General features: G+C 46.1%; 1 protein-coding gene across 5 annotated transcripts in view; it reads right to left on the reverse strand.

Moving 5' to 3' along the window:
- Positions 1-281: 281 nt before the first annotated feature.
- The window catches only part of LOC119466368 (forkhead box protein P2-like), a 402,756-nt gene continuing 384,058 nt past the window's right edge, over positions 282-18,979 (reverse strand). For 4 of the 5 annotated variants that reach the window (XM_037726879.2, XM_037726874.2, XM_037726875.2 and 1 more), the window contains 10 exons: positions 16,273-16,843; positions 15,484-15,667; positions 13,923-14,169; positions 12,082-12,159; positions 11,484-11,560; positions 10,904-11,005; positions 9,345-9,478; positions 5,757-5,862; positions 4,698-4,960; positions 282-3,942 (listed from right to left, as the gene is read on the reverse strand). In XM_037726879.2, coding sequence (XP_037582807.1) covers positions 3,666-3,942; positions 4,698-4,960; positions 5,757-5,862; positions 9,345-9,478; positions 10,904-11,005; positions 11,484-11,560; positions 12,082-12,159; positions 13,923-14,169; positions 15,484-15,667; positions 16,273-16,843 — 2,039 coding nt within the window. In that variant the 3' untranslated portion in view covers positions 282-3,665. The remainder of the gene's footprint in view (positions 3,943-4,697; positions 4,961-5,756; positions 5,863-9,344; positions 9,479-10,903; positions 11,006-11,483; positions 11,561-12,081; positions 12,160-13,922; positions 14,170-15,483; positions 15,668-16,272; positions 16,844-18,979) is intronic. The other variant, XM_037726876.2, reaches the window with a different exon arrangement.

Here is an 18,979-nt window from a genome sequence, read left to right on the forward strand (position 1 = left end):
CGCCACAGTTCGGATGCAAAATATTAAAACTGAAGTTTGATTTTCGTTTTCTCTGCTCATAAATAAGCTTTAGTTTTTACCATTAAAACACAGACACAACATTGAAAGTGTATTCTATTTGCTTAGATTGAGCTACAAAATTCTTTTATTGTCTGTCTAAAGCTGATAGCTAAAGAAAATTGCAAACTGGAAATACAGTGGTCACTGTTAGAGATGGGTAAACTATTGTTCTCTAGTGTGAGGTGGAGAACCAAGGAGAAAATAAAACACAACACAAGAAATCAGGGCAAAAAATACTGTATTGACAACATTGTGGATATGTGATTTGCGAAGATGCAGGTTTCTTTTTTTAAGTACGTGGAAGCATGAAGTGATATGTATGGTTTGCATGAAAGTGACTGGCTTGAAACACTACCACACAGCTTCTAATGCATGACTGAAAAATAAAGATGTTACACCATTCCAGAAACAAAACACAGGTATGGGACAACAGAACACGTAAGAAAGAAAACAAACAAAAAGCATCACCAGTATCTTTCAGTTTTTCGAGTGCTTGAGATGTGAAAGTAACACATGCCTTCACCACGCATCCAATGTATGCTATCTACTCGAAATGCACGCTGTTAGTGCTCTTTAATGGCACTAGCGAGCCACCAATAATGAAAACAGTTCGCTTGATTTTCCACAAGGTTGAGTTGCCAGGTCGTGACTATGCAAATGCAAACACAACATGCACAAAATAAAATGAGTTGAACATGATGTCATACAGAGCTTACACTAGTATCAAAGAAAGCTTTGCCATCCTCCACTGGCGCAAGTGCACGCCAGAATAATTAATAATATGTACAATCATCAATAAATACCTTAAGGACAAAACCTTCACTTAGAACACTCATTCGTTATCTCTTTTTTTCTTCCCGGCTCTCACTTTCTTCAATAGACAAAAATAGAAAACACTACTACAAAGTATTGGACGTTAAACTTTGAATAGAAACAAAGCAATAGAAGTAGGCTAAAGAAGTACAAGAGCACTCGAAAAAATTACCAGCATTAAAACTTTGTATTTCTGGTGCAGCAGATATAACTCTATTTGTAAATTAAAAAAAAAAAAAACATGCGAACTAAAGTCACTCGGTATTTCAGACAAGAAGTGGTGCTCAGAAATGCAAGCAGTAAATCTAGGTGGAAAGGAAAATAAACAAGTAGCAAAACTTCCGCATGCAGATGAGCAGGCTGCAACGAAAAAGGACAAAGGAAAAGCTCAACAGAGGCTGTAGACACCTAAAAAAAATGCAAGCGGTGCAAAACACTGGGAAAGAAATTGAGCAAAAAGCAAGCGTGAAAATAAGAGGATACCAACAGTACATGGCACACATGACAACGTGGCAGCCTGCTTGGTCGTAAGGAATGCAAAGTCATTGTTCATGTGGTGTGATGGTAACATGAGGACAGGGTATGGCAACACAGATGAGAAAAAAACCATGAAATTTAACAAAATGAAATGAATGAGGCACGCGAAAAAAATTGTACCGATGGTTTGCGCTGTCTTCTTGTTTTTGTACACGTGAAGGGAAACAAAAATGAAATGTAATGCTCTCAAAGCAGATTTGTTTAGAGGCTCGCACAGGATGCCAGACAATGTTTGTGATGACCCTTTGCACGTGATAAGCAGTGAACAAAAGAAAAAAAAAAGAAGTGGTGAAGAAACAAGTTACTGCAACTGTCCTTAGCGCAGCACTCAACCAACTTAACAGCACAAGGTCACATCCTATACCTAAATCACACCATTGAATGGAGTTTCATTTGTATTTCGCTCATCCTTATCAGTGGGAGGCATCACAGACCCTTGAGGGTTACAGTATGCTGAAAATACGCATGGTAGTATGATCATATCAGGCCAAAGTTCACTGATATCAGAACAAATGGTACAGGAGAAATAAGCAGAAACAAATGCCCCCGACATTAGTGACAATGTTCACACTTTGCAAGAAACACAGATACTTGGGTTTCAGGATGTGCAATTTCAACAGAGAGTCCACAGTGAGAAGCTCAACTCTCTAACACAATGAGCCAAAGCTTTGCCACGAATGTGAGTCCGTGGAAGGTAAATGTACCACACAGACTGCTACCAAAGATTATCGCTACCACCTACACAAGGTACTGCCACCTGCTTTCTCTAAGTATTTAGTATGAAGACTGCAAAAGTGACGTCGTTTACGTAGCACTATATTTCCTGTTACACACAAACGAGGGAAGAGGGAGAACACGGAGTATACTATAGTTGGTAACTTTTACAACTTTTTTTTCTGTGGTTCATCGATCGCGTTTTTTTTTTCTTCGCGCTTCGTTATGTATCTAGGAAAAAGCTGACACTGTGTAGTCACAGCGTAGAACGATATGCACAGAGGAACATTTTTCTCCCGAGGCTCTTCGGCTAGAGACTGCCAGGACGCTGCGCTATCATCGCAATGCTTCCGTTCAATCAATGCCACCTTCTGTATGCAAAGGGGGCGGGAGGCTCTAAACCTCACTGCCTTCTGATCGGGCCGGTAACTCTTCTTGACCTGCTTGCTTTAAGAATGTCGTGCCAACTTGGAGGGCAAACTTGGAGAGAGATAGCTTGGAGGGATCGTCAACAGCACTTTGACACGTGATTCCGAAGACTACACAGAACTCACCACTGTTCTTTCGTGCAAACAGGCGGGTGGAAAGGAGATGGCTTTTGACACTTGCTGCACAAGCAGTGCGCTAATTTCTCATTTTTCTTTTTTTCAATTCTCGAGCTTATGGCTACTCAATATTGAACAGACGAAATCAAGCTCATGCTGTTTTGTTCACCACTGAGCTTGTTTTGAAAGCTTGCAACAGTGCAACGTAAACCGAAAACATTACATCACTTAAAGACTATGCGTAGCAAAACCCAACAACCTATATGTCTCTTGTAGGCAAAGCTTTGTTTCTGATTGTAGCAAATGACTGGCACCACTGACAGTATGACATTAGGAAAGCTTAGCCAGTTCAAGCAAGAAATGAAACGGATATCACCTTGGGTGCCCTCCGTATTTAAATGCTTCGATAATGACTGGTGAGCTTAACATCCAAGTGGGCCAAATGCTACCACATGCACATTCTGCTTCCCGACAGGTGTGCTAGCACATCTTCCACCAAACAAGCAACACGTACGACTGTCCGTGAAGATGACATCATATGCCACTCCTTAAGCAGAGAGCCGAACCAGATATTTTTCTTGCCGCGTCCACTCTTGCGGCCTCGACTAACGCTCCGCGTCAAACAGTCCGCCGTAAAACAACCACAGCCTGGAAAGAAAGGGGAAAACACTTGTCTCTGCCGGAAACAACTCGTCGCCCTTCCCACTGAGGTAATTGTGTTTACTGAGGTACCGGTGCGATAGAGGTGTATTCGTCGACTGCTACAGTGACAATGCTGGCGTTGGTGCTGCTGTTGCTGCTGCGGCTGCGTGGAGACGAAATGAAATTCGTGCCATGGAGGAGGGTCGGGGCATTCTTGGCTTGCTCCGTCGTGACGCCGGCGAAGCCGCACGACCTCTCTCGGGAGAGGGCGGAAGGAAGAGGAAGTCAAGGATGGAGGACTGACGGGGTGAGTCGGGAGGAGGGAGCGTGGGGCAGGTGAAGGGGGGCAATGTCCTACGTCGAGTTCGAGACTGGCGTCTCGCAGGGGGTCGTCGTGGACGAAGACAGGGACAAGTCCTCGGCTTCCTCGTTGTCCTCCCGTTCGGTGGCCGAGTCCCGGCCCCCGATCGCAGCATCGATGCCGTCGGAGGGCCGTGGCGCCTCGTCACTTCCCAGGTCGTCTTCGAGCACGGAGCCCGTGACCAGTTGGTCGGGAGTGGCCTCCATGGGTTCCTCCAGGTCACTGCTGGGCTCTTCTACCACTGGTTCCTGCTTGATGTGGACGCCATTGCTGCAAGGCCGACAGAGAAGACAGACACGGTGAGATATGCTTCTAACGTCAGTCACCTCGGTCATGCACATTTATCAAGGCGTAACCGTATTCCTATATTTAATGTGCATGAATCTGGCATAAACGAGCACCTTTGTCAAGATGTACCAATATCTATGATTGTTGAGTACCATCTTAATGGTGTAAACGGGCTATAAGCCGTTTAGCCTAGACATTGTCCACCCATCGAAATGTTGGCTTGCTTATATAAGGGACTTAACTCTTGCTCGCAGCTTGTGGCTATCACAGCATGGCTTTCTGTCGCGACATTGAGCTACCGATTACGACAACGGTTCTCTGTAGGAATATAAAATTCACCATACAGATTAAAAATGATAGATGATCGACATTTCCTCGCTGGTTTCTCCTCAAAAGCCAGACGCGGGGTAACGTCGGCCATCATTGGCCGACTTCGGCCATAAGGTGAAACCGGCGAGTAAACGTTCTCTTCTGACGGACGCCGGTGCGCAGTAATGCTGATGGAACGGGGCGGATGACGGCTGAGTGAATCAAGCTGAAGCACCAAACCAATGTATCTGAAGAATGTACAGTGACTTCTTTCTCCACACTTTACTACTGATACATAAATCATACGGATTTCGTGCGAGTTCCGTATAGTTTCCGTGGGAACAGAACAGATACACTGGGGCATGCATATGGACCGTTTCAGTTGGGTAGCACGAGAATCGCAGCCAAACTGTGAGGCGACGTCTCACCTGGTGAGTCTCTCCCCCGGGAGTCCCTGGCCGAGCATGCCGGCGACGAATCGCTCCGCAGCGGCGGCGTCCCCGTGTAACTGTGGGGCGGCGGGCAGCAGCCCACCTGAGGAGACCACCGGGCTGCTGAGGGGTCCGTTGCCTGCGCTCGGCGGCCGAGCCCCGGGCATGACTACACCACCCGCAATGGACGCCGCCGTGCTCACCGCCGTGCCGGAAATCGCTGCACTGAGGAATGACAGGTTGCTCTCGGCCAGCGCTGCCTGCGAAACGGAGTGGAAGAGACAGACACGACACTCTTTAGTAAATACTGCACACTGCAACAAAAATAGCAGCCAGAAAGGCAAACGAGAGCTCGTTTTTTTTTATTCTATGCTTAACGTGCTTCTCGATGAACGCGTTGCATACTCTATGTCAGCGCAGTTACAGCGAACTCTATGCACTACAGCGGTAATTAGTTGCAAGAATATCATGTCGCGACCCTGATAAAACGGTTTTTGTGCGTATTCCATTATTTTCACAACTTTCACGTAGCATTCGTACGAAATGCATCTATTCCGCATCAATTTCGTAAGAACTTTGTACGAACGATGCAGAAAACACACGAAACTGAACAACAGGGAGGCCTGCGTTAGCCGTGGAATTTGCAGGAAACAGTGCTAAAGAAAATGGGAACCAGGCCAGAGGAGACAAACGAGAGGAGTCAAACACAGCGCCGTGTTTTTCTCCTCCCGCCTTGCTCCTGTTTTTTTTAGCACTGCAGTTACTTCCAAGTTCTGAAATGTACCAACCAGCCGAATTAAGCATGAAATTATTGAATTCAGTTAAAGAAACGAACGTTTATGACAAGGCAATACAGCGCCACGGACTCGACTCGTGCGCATGACCAGTACATATAGATACGTAGGTGTAGTGCAGTACGTATGGACTTGCACAGCACAAGTGCTAAACATAGCCGTTCATTTTCGAAAATTGCATGGGAGCTCCACATGTAAAAGATGACAAAGTTTTTCGAGATAGTAGAAGGGAGAAGAGATGAAGGACTTGAAGGCTACTCACTTGCAGTGAAGCGTTAAGGGACTCTCCGTACAGACCCGGACTTTGCTGGAGGGTCGGACTACGGACCGATCTCTGTCCTACTTGCTGGGAAGGCACTGGTAGGCCCCTAAGAAATGAAATAAATCTCTTTAGCGTCGGTTCGTTTTACATCCGAACATGACTAATTGAAAGCGAGTACATTCGCAGCATACATTGAAAAAGAACAGTGACTAAAGAGTACTTAAAAAAGCTAGAACTGCAAGACTGCAGTGAGTCTTGAGGAAAATAAAAATTAGAACGTATTTGGCTATAGCTCGCGGGTTTGAGGTGAAATGTTGCTTGGTAAATGCCTCTGTAAACCTCACTTCGAATAACAGTAAAGTAGGAGCTATTCTGCGTGTGATAGAGTAAGAAAAGCTATGGAGACAATGGCAAATTCTAATGAGTGTGGGGGCAATGCTCAGTTATGAGTTTTACTGGTATCGCATTGCACCACTAGACGGTTAATGATAGTCATTGTCGAATGATTACTCCTTGTAGAGATTGCAGAGTAACTGAAAGCTGGGTGACTTGGTAATAATTCATGGTTAAACTGTAGCACGTTAGAACGAAGGACTCAGGCAGTTTGCAAACTTGCACTGTAAACAGCACTTGTTTGTAAACTACCTGTGTGTGCTATAGTTTTACCGTGCATTAAAGAGGCAATGCAATGAATTCTCTAACGACAGACAAAACTTATTACTGTAGCCATTTTAATCTTAGACTTTCTCATGACCTGTTGACTAAGGCATACAGCTTCAATAGCGCTGTTTGATACAGTTAAACCGTGATCATAGCCAGTAGTGATACGAAATAATGCATTAACTTAAGGAACAGCTTGATGAATTAAAATATGCCAGATAAAGCAAAGGAGACATACACGTTTGATTGCATAAGCAAGATGACAAACATTCGGAATAATCATGCACTATTCTACTATATCTACAATCTCTAGGTGCGTCAACTATGCTACGATTGGCTACGGAGATTCTAGAGGTTGGATTACGTTGGTGAGGTACTCTAAATCTATGTTGTTGAAAAAAAAAATCACTCGAGCTACCATAGGTGCTTCGTTCCGTTGGCAGCCTAATTTTCCAGGTTTCATTTTTGCAAAGATTGTGAACATTGTTTTAAGCACTTAGTTGAAACGGTCTGATAATGCCATTGCCACTGTCGTCGCCAACAAAACGAAGCCTATGGTATGCTTGCTAAAGCATCTACTGCATGAACACTCATATACATATGGTAACACATTAAAACACACAAACATTTATAAGGGTTGCATCAGTGACTACTCAAAACTTGCTTCAACAAAACTTACGGGGACAGGTAAAAATGAAAAGCACCAAGGATGGGTAAGGGTTAGGAACGCGTTCTGCACTAAGGATTTCATGCTCGGAGGATGGCATGCAAGGATGCCGGAGAGCCTGTACGCAGGCACAAAGAGATCACGTGTTCTATGATCGGCTCCACTCGGCTCCCTTCTGCTTTCTATACCGAGACCGTTCCTCAAACGTTTCGGCAACTAAATGATGCACGTCGTACAGTGTTGTACTAGACGTACGCATTCATCTGTGCACTGTCAAAGCTGAATCGATATTGATCATGCGAATTTCAGCATACGTTATTAAAGCTACCGGCTGCTTAAGTTTCATTCGTTCAAGCGCACTTTATCCATTCAGGTGCACTTTTCCTGCAAAAGATGTGAGTGTACGCTGATGATAGGCAGATATCCCGAGAAACCGCTTATAGACAGGTGAACGTGATAACTTGTGCAATTTTGGCTGACGATTTGAAATACCGAAATCACTTCTGGTTCTTTGTCTTCATGCTGGTTGTATCTGAAGGACTCTCAGTATTAGCCATGCAAGTCTGGCACGGCATGCCAGACGCATATCTGGCAGAATAACGAAAAATAATTTCTCTAGCCATCTTTGACAGTGCATTTGTGCATCAAATACTCAGCCGTCTAAGGCATCGACCTCATTGGTCGGCAGTCCTTGGCATCTTGGGCGAGGACTGTCTTCTGATTGGTACAGCCTACGGCTTACTCGGCCAATTGCGATGGTGCGTTCCGGAAGTCGGTGAATTTCCGGGGACGGCCACGGCTGAGGTGACGCCGCTTAACGAATTCGCGATCGTCCACCATCCAAAACGAGCCGTAGTCATCCTCGTAACGAACAAAGCACTTATGCAGCGACAAGTTGGTTCTGATAGCATTCTGCACTCGTCGACGTGTGGTTAGGTCCGGTAGCCGCGGGAGGTTTACGGGAATAGTTTGGGAATAAGGGCGGGTTTGGGGGCGGTTCGAAAGATTGAAGAGGATAAGTTTTTGCCAAGGAAGTGAAATTTGGGTGTAAAAGGGTGAGAAAAATATTGCGTAATATTGGGGGGGGGCATCAACGACAGGGATATGGGCATGAAATAATTTGTAACGAAAAATCAAAAACAAGAAATACAATTAAAGATGCAAACAAAGTACCCATTTCAGGAAGACAAGAACAAAGCAACCGAAGTTTCGAGTTTGGGGCAACGCAATTTGTGGGGGAGAAATGTGCAAATAATATAGAATTAGGATTCAAGAATGTAAATTATAAATGAAGCACGTTCAAGTTCAAGTTTTGAGGTAGTCACCGATGATTGAGGCACACGTTCGGCATTTACAAACAAAATGGTGCAGAGAAGATCAGATACGAAGCATGCGTGGGAAAGCAAGGTGCAAGGGAAACGCAAGATTGTGTTTAATTGGAGGTTTGGCACCATTTAACATAAAGCAGGAAACCAAAAGTTAACGAGAGGCATGCAAGCGAAACCCAAAAAAATGATAAATGAGCAGGACACACAAAATGATCCAACAAACGAATATGCAATAAAAGAAAACACGAGATGATAGAGGCAACTCAGCGTAAGAGAGAGTGTTAGCGGAGCATGTAAAATCACAGGAAGGGCAGAAATCAACATGAAAGTGTTGAAACACAGGAAAATTAAATGTAGGAAGAATGGCGAGGGAGAGAGAGAGAGAGAAAGAGAAAAATGTGTTAAGAAAGCAAGATAGGCACAAGATTTGAACAAAACATCCGCCTGCTCCTGCACATTCATTGGTCACTGCTCAATGTGGAAGTACACAACAGTTAGCAGTTAACTTACACGCGATTCCAATATGCCATGCTCTTTTAGTGTTAAGTATTCTTGCTGCCGTTAAGCAGCAATCACAAAGAGCGTACTTCAGACACGTTTGAAGCGTCGCGTCACACGGCGTCAGCATGTTTATTTAGGATAAACCGCACTGTTAACATGGCCGAAACGCTTATGGCGTTTCAGTTTTAGTCGGTAACTACATGTACCGCATTTCGACCCGCATTATACAGTATGATGCGTCACGCTATAACGCAGTGACGTTGCGCCAGAAATACGCCTGAAATACGCACCTTGTGGTTGCCTCATTACCCTTACCCCTCTTAACCCCAATGTGCAAGAGCAGACGGATTAGTGCACGGACGTCGCAGCAGTTAGTATACAGAAGCAGGCTGTGCGGGTGCGCAGGGCGTGTTCAAGGCTGGTGAGATTTACCCTGCTATCCGATCTTGGAGTCGCTGGGGCCTACGCTTGTAGAATTCTATTTCGTCCACAGTCCACACAGCCCCTTTAACGTTCTCAACACGCATAAAACATTTGTGTAGGCTCAGGTTGTGTCTCACCGCATTCTACGCGAAGGAGGAAAAAAAAAGCACATGTTTGGCCTTTAGCATCTACATCAACATGGTTCATGACGAAGTAAGCTGCCTGCTTATGAACAAAAGTATGATCTAAAAACAACATTGACATATTCACGTATCATTCAAAGCCCAAGGTCTCTCTTGAAAGCTATTCCTAGGTACGGAGGGATGACTTTAATCAGCTAGTCAAAACTCATTACATCTAAGTGCACACCATATCGTCATCTAAGTGCACAGCACACTGTAGCAAGGATCGTAATCTATCAGTCTTTTTTTTTACTTATAACTGATTTATTCCAAAACTATACAAAGTTTATTATAATTAAAACAGGTTCTAAAATATAATCACAAGATAACAATAACTGCTTATTCTATCTTATCTTCGAGAAGTGTGACAAGTCCGTGAAGGTTCTCACAATAAGCAGTTATAGACCTGATGTACGAGTAAGGCAATGCTAACACAACAGAGATAACCTTTAGGAGGCTTCACCACTTCTACGTAAACATGCATTGCCTCCTTTTTCACTGCGATAACTTCGTTTTCGACGTATAGCAAGGAGAAGGGAAACACAAGATGTGATGGACTGCAGTGGAACCCAATTATACGAGCTTTAGAACGATCGTGGGAGCATGAAGCGTAATGCGAGAATAGTAATAAAGAAATTTATTATGGTTATGTCACTTGGTCATGTTTTAACGAGGGCTTAGGTAACTTCTAAGCGGAAGGTCAGGTGGGCTTCGGCCATGTTCAGGCCTCTGAACAAAAGCAGCACGCCGCTGTTTAAAATGAACCCGGAAGGGCTAGGGGAAAAATTAAGGACTATTTTTATCGGACTAGCAGCACCAGCCAAAAAATCTGCAAGACGTCATCATCACGCTTATAGGCACGTTTGCTCATTCCTGAAGAACCAGCGTACGAAAAACATACGTAGAGCACCAGGACACACAAGCTGTAGTCATTTTACTTCCCTACTTTCCCACAAACTATCAGGAAACTTTGAACAAACGAGAAGAGGTGCCAATAATACGGGACTAAACTAGCTTCGGCTATTGGCCCAACATTTTTCTGCGCACTGTGTATGCACTTTTTGAAGGAAATAATTGAAATTAAATGAAAAATGAATAAAAAATGGCTTGCAGAGTAATGCCCGCATCCTTTCTGCGCAACTTGCATTGAGGCGACTTAAAAGGCGTAAGCCAAAATTTTTAAATCCCGTACCACGAGTTCGTGAGTCTTCACGCATTGTTCTGAAAGGAATTCCCCGCTCTCCACACTAATTTATTGCAAAATGTCGAAACTCGTATAATCAGGATTCCACTGCACGTCAGCACATAGAGTTTCGACATTTCAAATTGATGTGTTCAATACAGCTCGAATAAGAGACAGTGTGCAGAAGAGCAAGTCTCCATTACCTTCCAAGTTGCAGCATTCCTACGGAAGTAGCAGAAGGTATTCTGGAACCAGTTGTAGATCTCATTCAGCGTTAACTGCTTATCAGGAGATTCAATTATGGCCTGAAATTAGAACAATTCAAAACGCTGTAATGTTTATGGCTCCTAAGAGTGCATGCAGCTATTTATAAAAACAAATCACCAGAAAAACTACGCTCAACACTGCCTGTTTTCTGCAAAACCCTCCACTGAAAATGACGAAAGAATGGTTAAATGCACAGGGTTGCCGAAATAATCTTGCGCAATGCGCGGTATTAATTACTCTGCGATGCCTTGGCTCTATGAAAAAGTTACAAAGCACTTCTCGAAGTTAGGACACAAATTTTCTGCAGGAGTACATTCTGTGAAACCCAAATCTCATTATGCGTAAACAAACAGCTATTTAAATATTGCTACAGAAATAATTTAACAGTGCCTTTCAGCACATTATTCGACGCGTCATACAGTTACATCTTATAGCCATAAGTTAGGCAGCAAACAACTGCGTACTATGTGTCAGAGCGCTACTACTGTGAACCAAGCTTATGTTGACCAAACTCACCTGCCGAATGAGAGAGGCATATGTGAAGGGAGGCCGAACGTCCGCAGACTTGTAAAACTCTCGATTTCGCTGGATCTCTGGGGAACAATGAAGAACAAATATACAAATTACTGCAAATCAACCAATGCTTCCACGGGAGCATGCTTTCCCTCCAATATCAGTCGTACGCTAAACTATGGCCGCATGGGATGACTGTCATTGCGTGTCACATTTACAACTGTTTGTAACTGTAGACTGGGCAAAGCCAATTTTAATACCTAACCAGACTGGCATTAAGGACACGGTATCACTAGGTCTATAATTGTTACATGGCCTTAGTGAAATACAAGAAGGAATGTTGCTGGAGCCAACGCTTCGACAAAGGGACTCGGCTTCCGCGACATTCCTTGTTCGATCACTGCTCATCACTTAAAGCCTTCATCTTCCTGTGAACTTCTGTATTGTTTAGAGAGATACAGAAATTTACGCAGTATAAGAGGAGCAACTTTTGCTGTGGTGGCCTAATAGGTAGCATGAGAGAGAAGGTGCCAGAGAGATGAGAAAAATAAAGATTGCGCGTGAGCGAGAAATCAGACAAGAAGCTATTCACATGACTCACCTTCGGTGATATCCAAGTTAGCTCTCTCCGCCACCCTACGTCGTATGGGGGAGTCGGGTAATGATGCGATTTCCATACCTGCGAGATAAAGAGAGAGAACATTTGATGCTTATACTTGTTTCCAAGCCACAAGACACACACCAACAATTTAATATACAAACAGGCTTGGGCTAGACGTCTTAGCACCGCTGAACTGCTATATCTCCCACATGCAGATGGTCACGAAATGACGGACTGGGTACACGAAAAACGTTCTTGAACAGAATGAAAACTTCACATGGCTAGTTGAGCATGATCTGAACATCTGGAATAACGAATACGTAAAGAATACAGATATAACGAAATATCGCTTATAAAGAAGTAAATATACAACTTGCGCATTTATTTCACCGGGATGAACGCATGCTTATAACAAATATTGGATATGGCGAAAGTAATTCAGTGTCGGATCTGTACTTCTGCCTTGTCTTTTAGTTTTCTGTAGTTTCACCTTTTTCTGCACAATTTGCTGCAAATTTTCCGACTGCTTACCGTACTTTCCGGTGTATAAGACGCGTTTTTTTTTCAGAATTTTTCGTCGGTGTGTCTTATAGAACGGCGCGACTTAAATAAGTTTTTTTTTTCCGGGAAAACTGCCATCAAAATCGGATTCGATGTTATGGCCACGCGAAGCGCACTGGTTGACGTAATTGCCACGTATTCTGTGCGCGCTATCGAGGTGTCCGGTTCTTCTCGTGATCGAGTTCCCGAGCGCCGTGTGAGAAGGACGGAGCAGCAACGCAAGCGGCGGCCGGCCGACCGCGAGTCGGTCGACCACGAATTCGTCGTATCTGCAGATCGCTGTCAAGATACGGCGCGCGCTGCTGCGCAAACTACGCAGTTGCTATCAGAATACAACCCCCGCTCCCTCCCCGCGCTGCCTTCCCGCTTTCCTCCCTTGTGCGCGATTCGGCTCACCGTCGGACGCTTTCACTCGCACACACAGCGTATGGCGCGCGGGGACGATGTTATTGCTCTTTATCGCCCTTGGACTTTCTACGGACCATCGCGGCAACCACGACGGCAGAAATGTGCCTGGAGCGACAATATATGGCACCCATACGCTTGCGCGTGACCCGCGTTCAGGGAACGAAACGTCACGATTTTTTTTATCGCTTACCGAACGAAGAGGTGCGTCTTATACACCGGTGCGACTTATATACGTTTTTTTTTTCGGAAAAGCTGCCGGTTTGAGGGGGGTGCGTCTTATACAACGGTACGACTTATAAACCGGAAAATACGGTACTTTTCTTGTACTCGAACCTTGATATAATGAACACGGATACAACGAATTATCGAATATAACCAAGTAAATATAAAATTCGCGAATTTCTTTATAAACGTAACGAGATCCTAATAAGGTTATACAGTAGTTCGTTATAACGAGTTTCGACTCCTACACGGTATACGAATGTAATTACTACCACATTGATGCCACGCTCTAGGGCACGGACCAAGCCAAGCTTTAGGCCTTTTCACATTGCTCCAGATATTTGACAGGCATTGAAGCGAGCTGAATCAAAACGTCACGAGCCATGGTTGCTTAGTGGCTATGGTGTTGGGCTGCTACGCGCGATGTCGCGGGATCGAATCCCAGCCACGGTGGCCGCATTTAGATGGGAGCGAAATGCAAAACACAACCGTGTACTTCGATTTAGGTGCACGTTAAAGATCTCCAGGTGGTCCAAATTATTCCGGAGTCCTCCACTACGGCGTGCCTCATGGTCTGATTTGATCGGGGATTTGGCACGCAAAACCCCATAATTTAATTAATTTCACTCGAAACGTCGTAAAAGACTCACCCGAGAGCGGAGATACGCCCTTGTCGCTCAGCCTGCGCCGAATGGGTCCCGAGCCCGGTGGCTGGGTGGATGAGGGCAGCCCGAGCAGCCGGCTCGTCATGAGCGGGCTGCTCATCGCCAGGGGCGGCGGGCTCGGGCTGATGGGCAGCAGCGCCTGAGGTGAGGACGTCGCTGGCTTGGGGGTCGACGACAACAGCTGCAGGCACACAGACGAGGACGAGGGAGGAGGGGAGCAGCTCGCAAAAGGCTGCCGGAAAGAGACTCGCACGCGTCAGTAAACCGATCCACTCGAGGCGGCATTTACTTCCCCGAGCAGGGTGGCGCCTTTAACGCCGCCACTCTACAGGAGGTGTACGCGCACCGCCACACACAAATACGCATACAACAAAACAAAATGAAACAAACTCAAGAAGAAAACACAAAGCATACTTGATTGTAACTGTTTATCAAATCTCCACATGTCTTAGGCATCGTGGAGATGTCTACACCAACGTACTCTAGCCTTAACTAAAGCTGGAACAAAATTGTTATTCCAGAAAGAATAAGAACGCTTGTCGACATTGTGTCGCTATTATACTGAGGGAATAAAAAGGTATTGGGACTATGACACCAGGGCCCCAGATACTACCTGCGCATTGTCACGCAAATTTCCTAAAAGCATGAATGCGGAAATAAACAAACAAATGTACAGGTCAATCTGTCAATGCAGCTTCATTTCTGAAGCTTGCTGTCAAAAACACTAATTACCATATTGACGCCACAGATGTAATTCGTTACCTGATCAAATGAAAATCCTTCTCCTTGGGGAAAAAAACCACAACAAAAATTTCAGCAGGAAACAGATTCGAACGTTACATGATAGTGTTATGAAATGATCTTCAGTAGGTTCAAGCCAACCGAAGATCATTGTTTCATTTTCGGTAATATATTGCATTTGGTGAAGCATGCGGCTCAGCGGGGGATAAATGACGAGCACGCGAAGAATAGCTGTAGTTTATTACAGCATAAGTGAACTGAAAGAAAATGTGTATTGGCACTCGCATGAAAGTGAAACGTGACAGGGATCATTGGTATACGTTTTCACGCGAACGCGTTTTCACGCGTTTTCCGCACGTGCATGAGAGTGGCACCATCATAAATTTTCAATTTTATGGTCAATTCCACTGCAAGAAAACCTAACTGAAAGTTCTACGCCCTCGAATTGAGATTGTGACAGGAATATCGAGAAACTTTCCTAGTTCTTTTTATTAGTTTATTTATTGTATTTCTACCTTCAGGGCTTTATAGCATTGCACAGAGGTGCAGGCACCAGTTCAATATAAAACAAAATAAAGAAACGCAGTTGAAAATAAAGAGAAATAATTATACAGAATAAAAAAAAAAACTGATCGGAGCTAGACATGATAAATTGTGTGACAAGAACGTGCTCGATGTTCAGTCGGAATTGAGAAAACGAGTGCGTGCGAATTTGGGCACTTCACAAGGAAGTCCCTACTGCTGATACTTTAACTTAAGGTGGCAGCATATTACGCGGAAAGGAAGTGCGGACAAGTCCACTCACCGAGTCCTTGTTGCCAGAGCCAGATGGGCTGCCGTTGGGCGGCTTCATGTGGAGGTGCGCCATCATGGACTGGAGCCGGTCTCGCTCCTTGTCGAGCTGCAGTTCCAGCTGGGAAACTACCTGCATCTGTACCCTGGCTTGCGCTGTGCTTCGATCATCCAGCTGGTGTTCAGTGTTCAAGTGTCTGCAAGCGGAAGGCAATGCAAAAAAAAAAGGAAATGAACAACCTTAGGCATCGACTTTCACGTCTCCGTGGCCACACAGAGTTCCTCCATAACTCTGAAGCCGAGCTAGGCTCGTTCGCGAGAACCCACAAGCCAGCGAACTGAAGAAGCACATTTCAGTGAACAATACAGAGAGTCGTGACGATCTTCGCACTTGTCCCCTTTATGGCGCCGTTTGCTGCAGGTATCTGCCGCAGTACGCCTGACAATATTCTGTTTACTAATTAAGCCCATAGGTCTAACTTCAAGGGGTTAGAATTCTTAAGGGGTTAGAAAGAGTGGGCGCAAGGAAACAGGTAAGAGTGACCGTAAGACAAGCAGTGTAAAGCCGTAAAGAGAGCTCCTTGCGTACCCCGTTGTGCAGTCACTATTAGCTGTAGTAGTTCAGGTCCAGTTAATTGACCAGAAGACTCGCAGACAAATCCTCGTCCTTGAGACAAACGCGCATAAACGAAGAAAATAATCTAGAGGTGAGGGTATTTTCTCTCCAAGACTTTACCGACGCCAAAGGTCTTTGGAAAGATCAGGCGAGGGCTAGAGTAACGACAGGCAAGACGCGACTCACTTTACAAAGGCCTGGTAGTCTTCACACTCGGCGTCGCACCCTGGCCACTTGCAGACGCCGTGGCCATAGAGCGCGTGCCCGCTGTTGGCACCACTGGCACCGGAAGACCTCTCCTCCTTCCCCAACTGCTGCTGGAACGTGGACGGCGACGAAGACGCGGAGCCCGCCTCGTTGGGCCCGTGGCACAGGGAACCCGCCGAGGAGGCCGAGTGGTGCTGCTGAAGCTGCTGCTGGTGGTGGGACGACTGGAGTCCCTGGAGGGCGCTCTGCAGCACCGTATTGTTGCCGTTGACGAGCCGCGTGCCCGAGGACTGCGAGGTGGGCGGATGCTGGGCCGTGGGCATGCCCAGTGGCGGGGGAGGACCCGGAGGCGCGTGCTGCTGCTGTTGCTGCTGCTGCTGCTGTTGAGACTGCTGCTGCTGCTGCTGCTGTTGCTGATGCTGTGCAGCTACGGCGGCGGCGGCGGCGGCCGAGCCCAGGAGGCCGTTGAGGCCCTTGAGCGGCCCGCCGTCGACGTCCAGGCCCGAGGCGACGCCGTCCTTCCAGAGCCCTTGCAGGTCCGTGTTCAGGGCTACGAAGGCGAAACGCGGTTAGGTCTCGGTACCACGCCGTGAGTATACAGCTTCGCGAAACATGTGATCACGAACGAAGTCGGGACGCAGCTTGTTCGGAAGCATAAGACAACGCGCGAAGCACGCGATAAAGAGCGATACGCAGCCAGCGTCATGGTCGGTTAGCCATTGAGGTGTCTTTTAAACCGAAGCGTCTTCCTTCGGTTTGTTGTCTAGACACGGACTGGGAGTTGTTGACTCTCTCTCTCTCTCTTGTTGTCTGCTGAGAACTAGATGCGAACGACAGTGTAATCTGTGGCAGATGCCCCGTGCAAGTAACCATTCCTTGAGCCCTTTGTCAGATGACATAGATCTTTCAAAAAAAAAAAAAGTTCTCGTTGCGAAGTTGGTAGATGCTCTGCTCTGTGAACTCCACTTCAAGCCTATTTCCGGCGGCGTTAACTTGCGAAAAGGATTGCAGCTCATTTCTTGGAAAATAAGCGCGAACTCGGTTCTCGTCTTTCTTGGAGGGAGGTTGGGCTGAATGTCATTCCATACGAAGTATGCAACGCAGGGTCACTGATGATCATTAGATGTTGGTTTCTCAGATGGATGAAAGTTTGTAGACAGAAAAGTAAAATAAAATATGCAGTTAGCTTATACCTACAACATGACTGCCAACTTTCGCAAGACGTTTATCGTTAATTTGGCACAATTTAGTTTCTTCAATCTAGCGGGAGTGTTGGCAAATGTCATGCAACGGTTTAACAGTGTGTATCAGCCTTAAATACACTGTAGATAATTGCCCAGACAGCGAGTTTCCGATGTGTGGAGCGCAATTTCTACCAAATTTCGATAAGATATATGTTCCCACTACCACTACAGGGCAGCCCAAGGCAATTGAGGCAGTACAAACAATACGAAAAACCGCAGTGTCTGACTGTCGGCATACATTCTTAAACGTGTCGTGCTCAACTTTTTCATATTGAGGTGGCCAACTATAAGGTTGCTGCCTTTCAAGCTGCCGAGAAAGTTTAAGAACAACGAAGCAAGTACATGTGACAGTAGATCGCGGCGTTTACGTCCTGTATCTTTCCCTCAACGCCAGCCGGAGTACAGGACACCGCAAAAAATTTTGCAGTTGTTCCGGCAGTTATCCTTCATCCTTTTTTTCCCCCCAGGATGACACACAGAGAGAGGAATCAGTTTTGATTACGCTGCCAGAAAGGAGGCGCAAAGTATCAGAAACAAGCAAGCCAAGCACTGTTTGCCAGGAGGCACGTCGGTCGGGAGACGCCGCGATCCTGATCATCGGGGATGTTGCCGCCGCCGGCCACGCGTGTTGATGCGTGTCAACACCGTGATTGCGACGCCAGGCGCGACAACCGGCGTTGACGGACACGACGCACAAACGAAACGGAATGCCGCCATTGTTTGCCCCGGCGCAACGACCGCGTCCACCAATCACAACGCAGACGCGAAGCTTGTCGCCGCTCGAAGGGCTCACCGCATCTATCCCGCTACCCTTATCTGACGGCCGAATCTTGTCTGCACAGCGCGGTTTGCTCCACTTGTTTATCGCGGCCGCTATAGGTTGAACAACGTCTGCATCGTACCCACGGACGTCGTGAGGTGCGTGTGTGTGACCGCGCAGCGTCTCACTACGCTCAACGTTCATATTTTTCTCTCGCTCCCGCACAAACGGGACAGTCTTCCGAATCGCGACAGACGAAGCGAGTCCCTAATAACGAACGCCGATATATTTCTTTCGCATTACTTTCGCACTATTTGTACGTTGTTACTACATCTTTCGTGCACTTTCCGCTCACACAGGAACCCGCTTCCCCAAGTTCTGACCGTTTATCCCAGGCTCCTCGCCTTTCTGCCCAACGTCCCATTTAGTTTTGGCTCTATCTGTCTCCTTCGTAGCTCTCGCTTTACTTAGCATTCCGCTTAGTTTCTCCGGAGACGTTTAGAGCAACACCTTTCACCTTTTTCCCCACACCCCACATTCCCAACTGGCATCGTAACAGGGAAGGCGCCACACAGACGCGCAACGCGACGCTTCCCTTTTTTCCCCCGCCGTCTACGATCCGTTGGACACTCTTCCTTTTTGTTAACCTCAGTTCCCCAAGCCACCGCATCAGCGTCAACCT

The sequence above is a fragment of the Dermacentor silvarum genome, chromosome 10 (genome assembly GCF_013339745.2).
Source record: "Dermacentor silvarum isolate Dsil-2018 chromosome 10, BIME_Dsil_1.4, whole genome shotgun sequence".
NCBI classification, from domain to species: Eukaryota; Metazoa; Arthropoda; class Arachnida; order Ixodida; family Ixodidae; genus Dermacentor; species Dermacentor silvarum.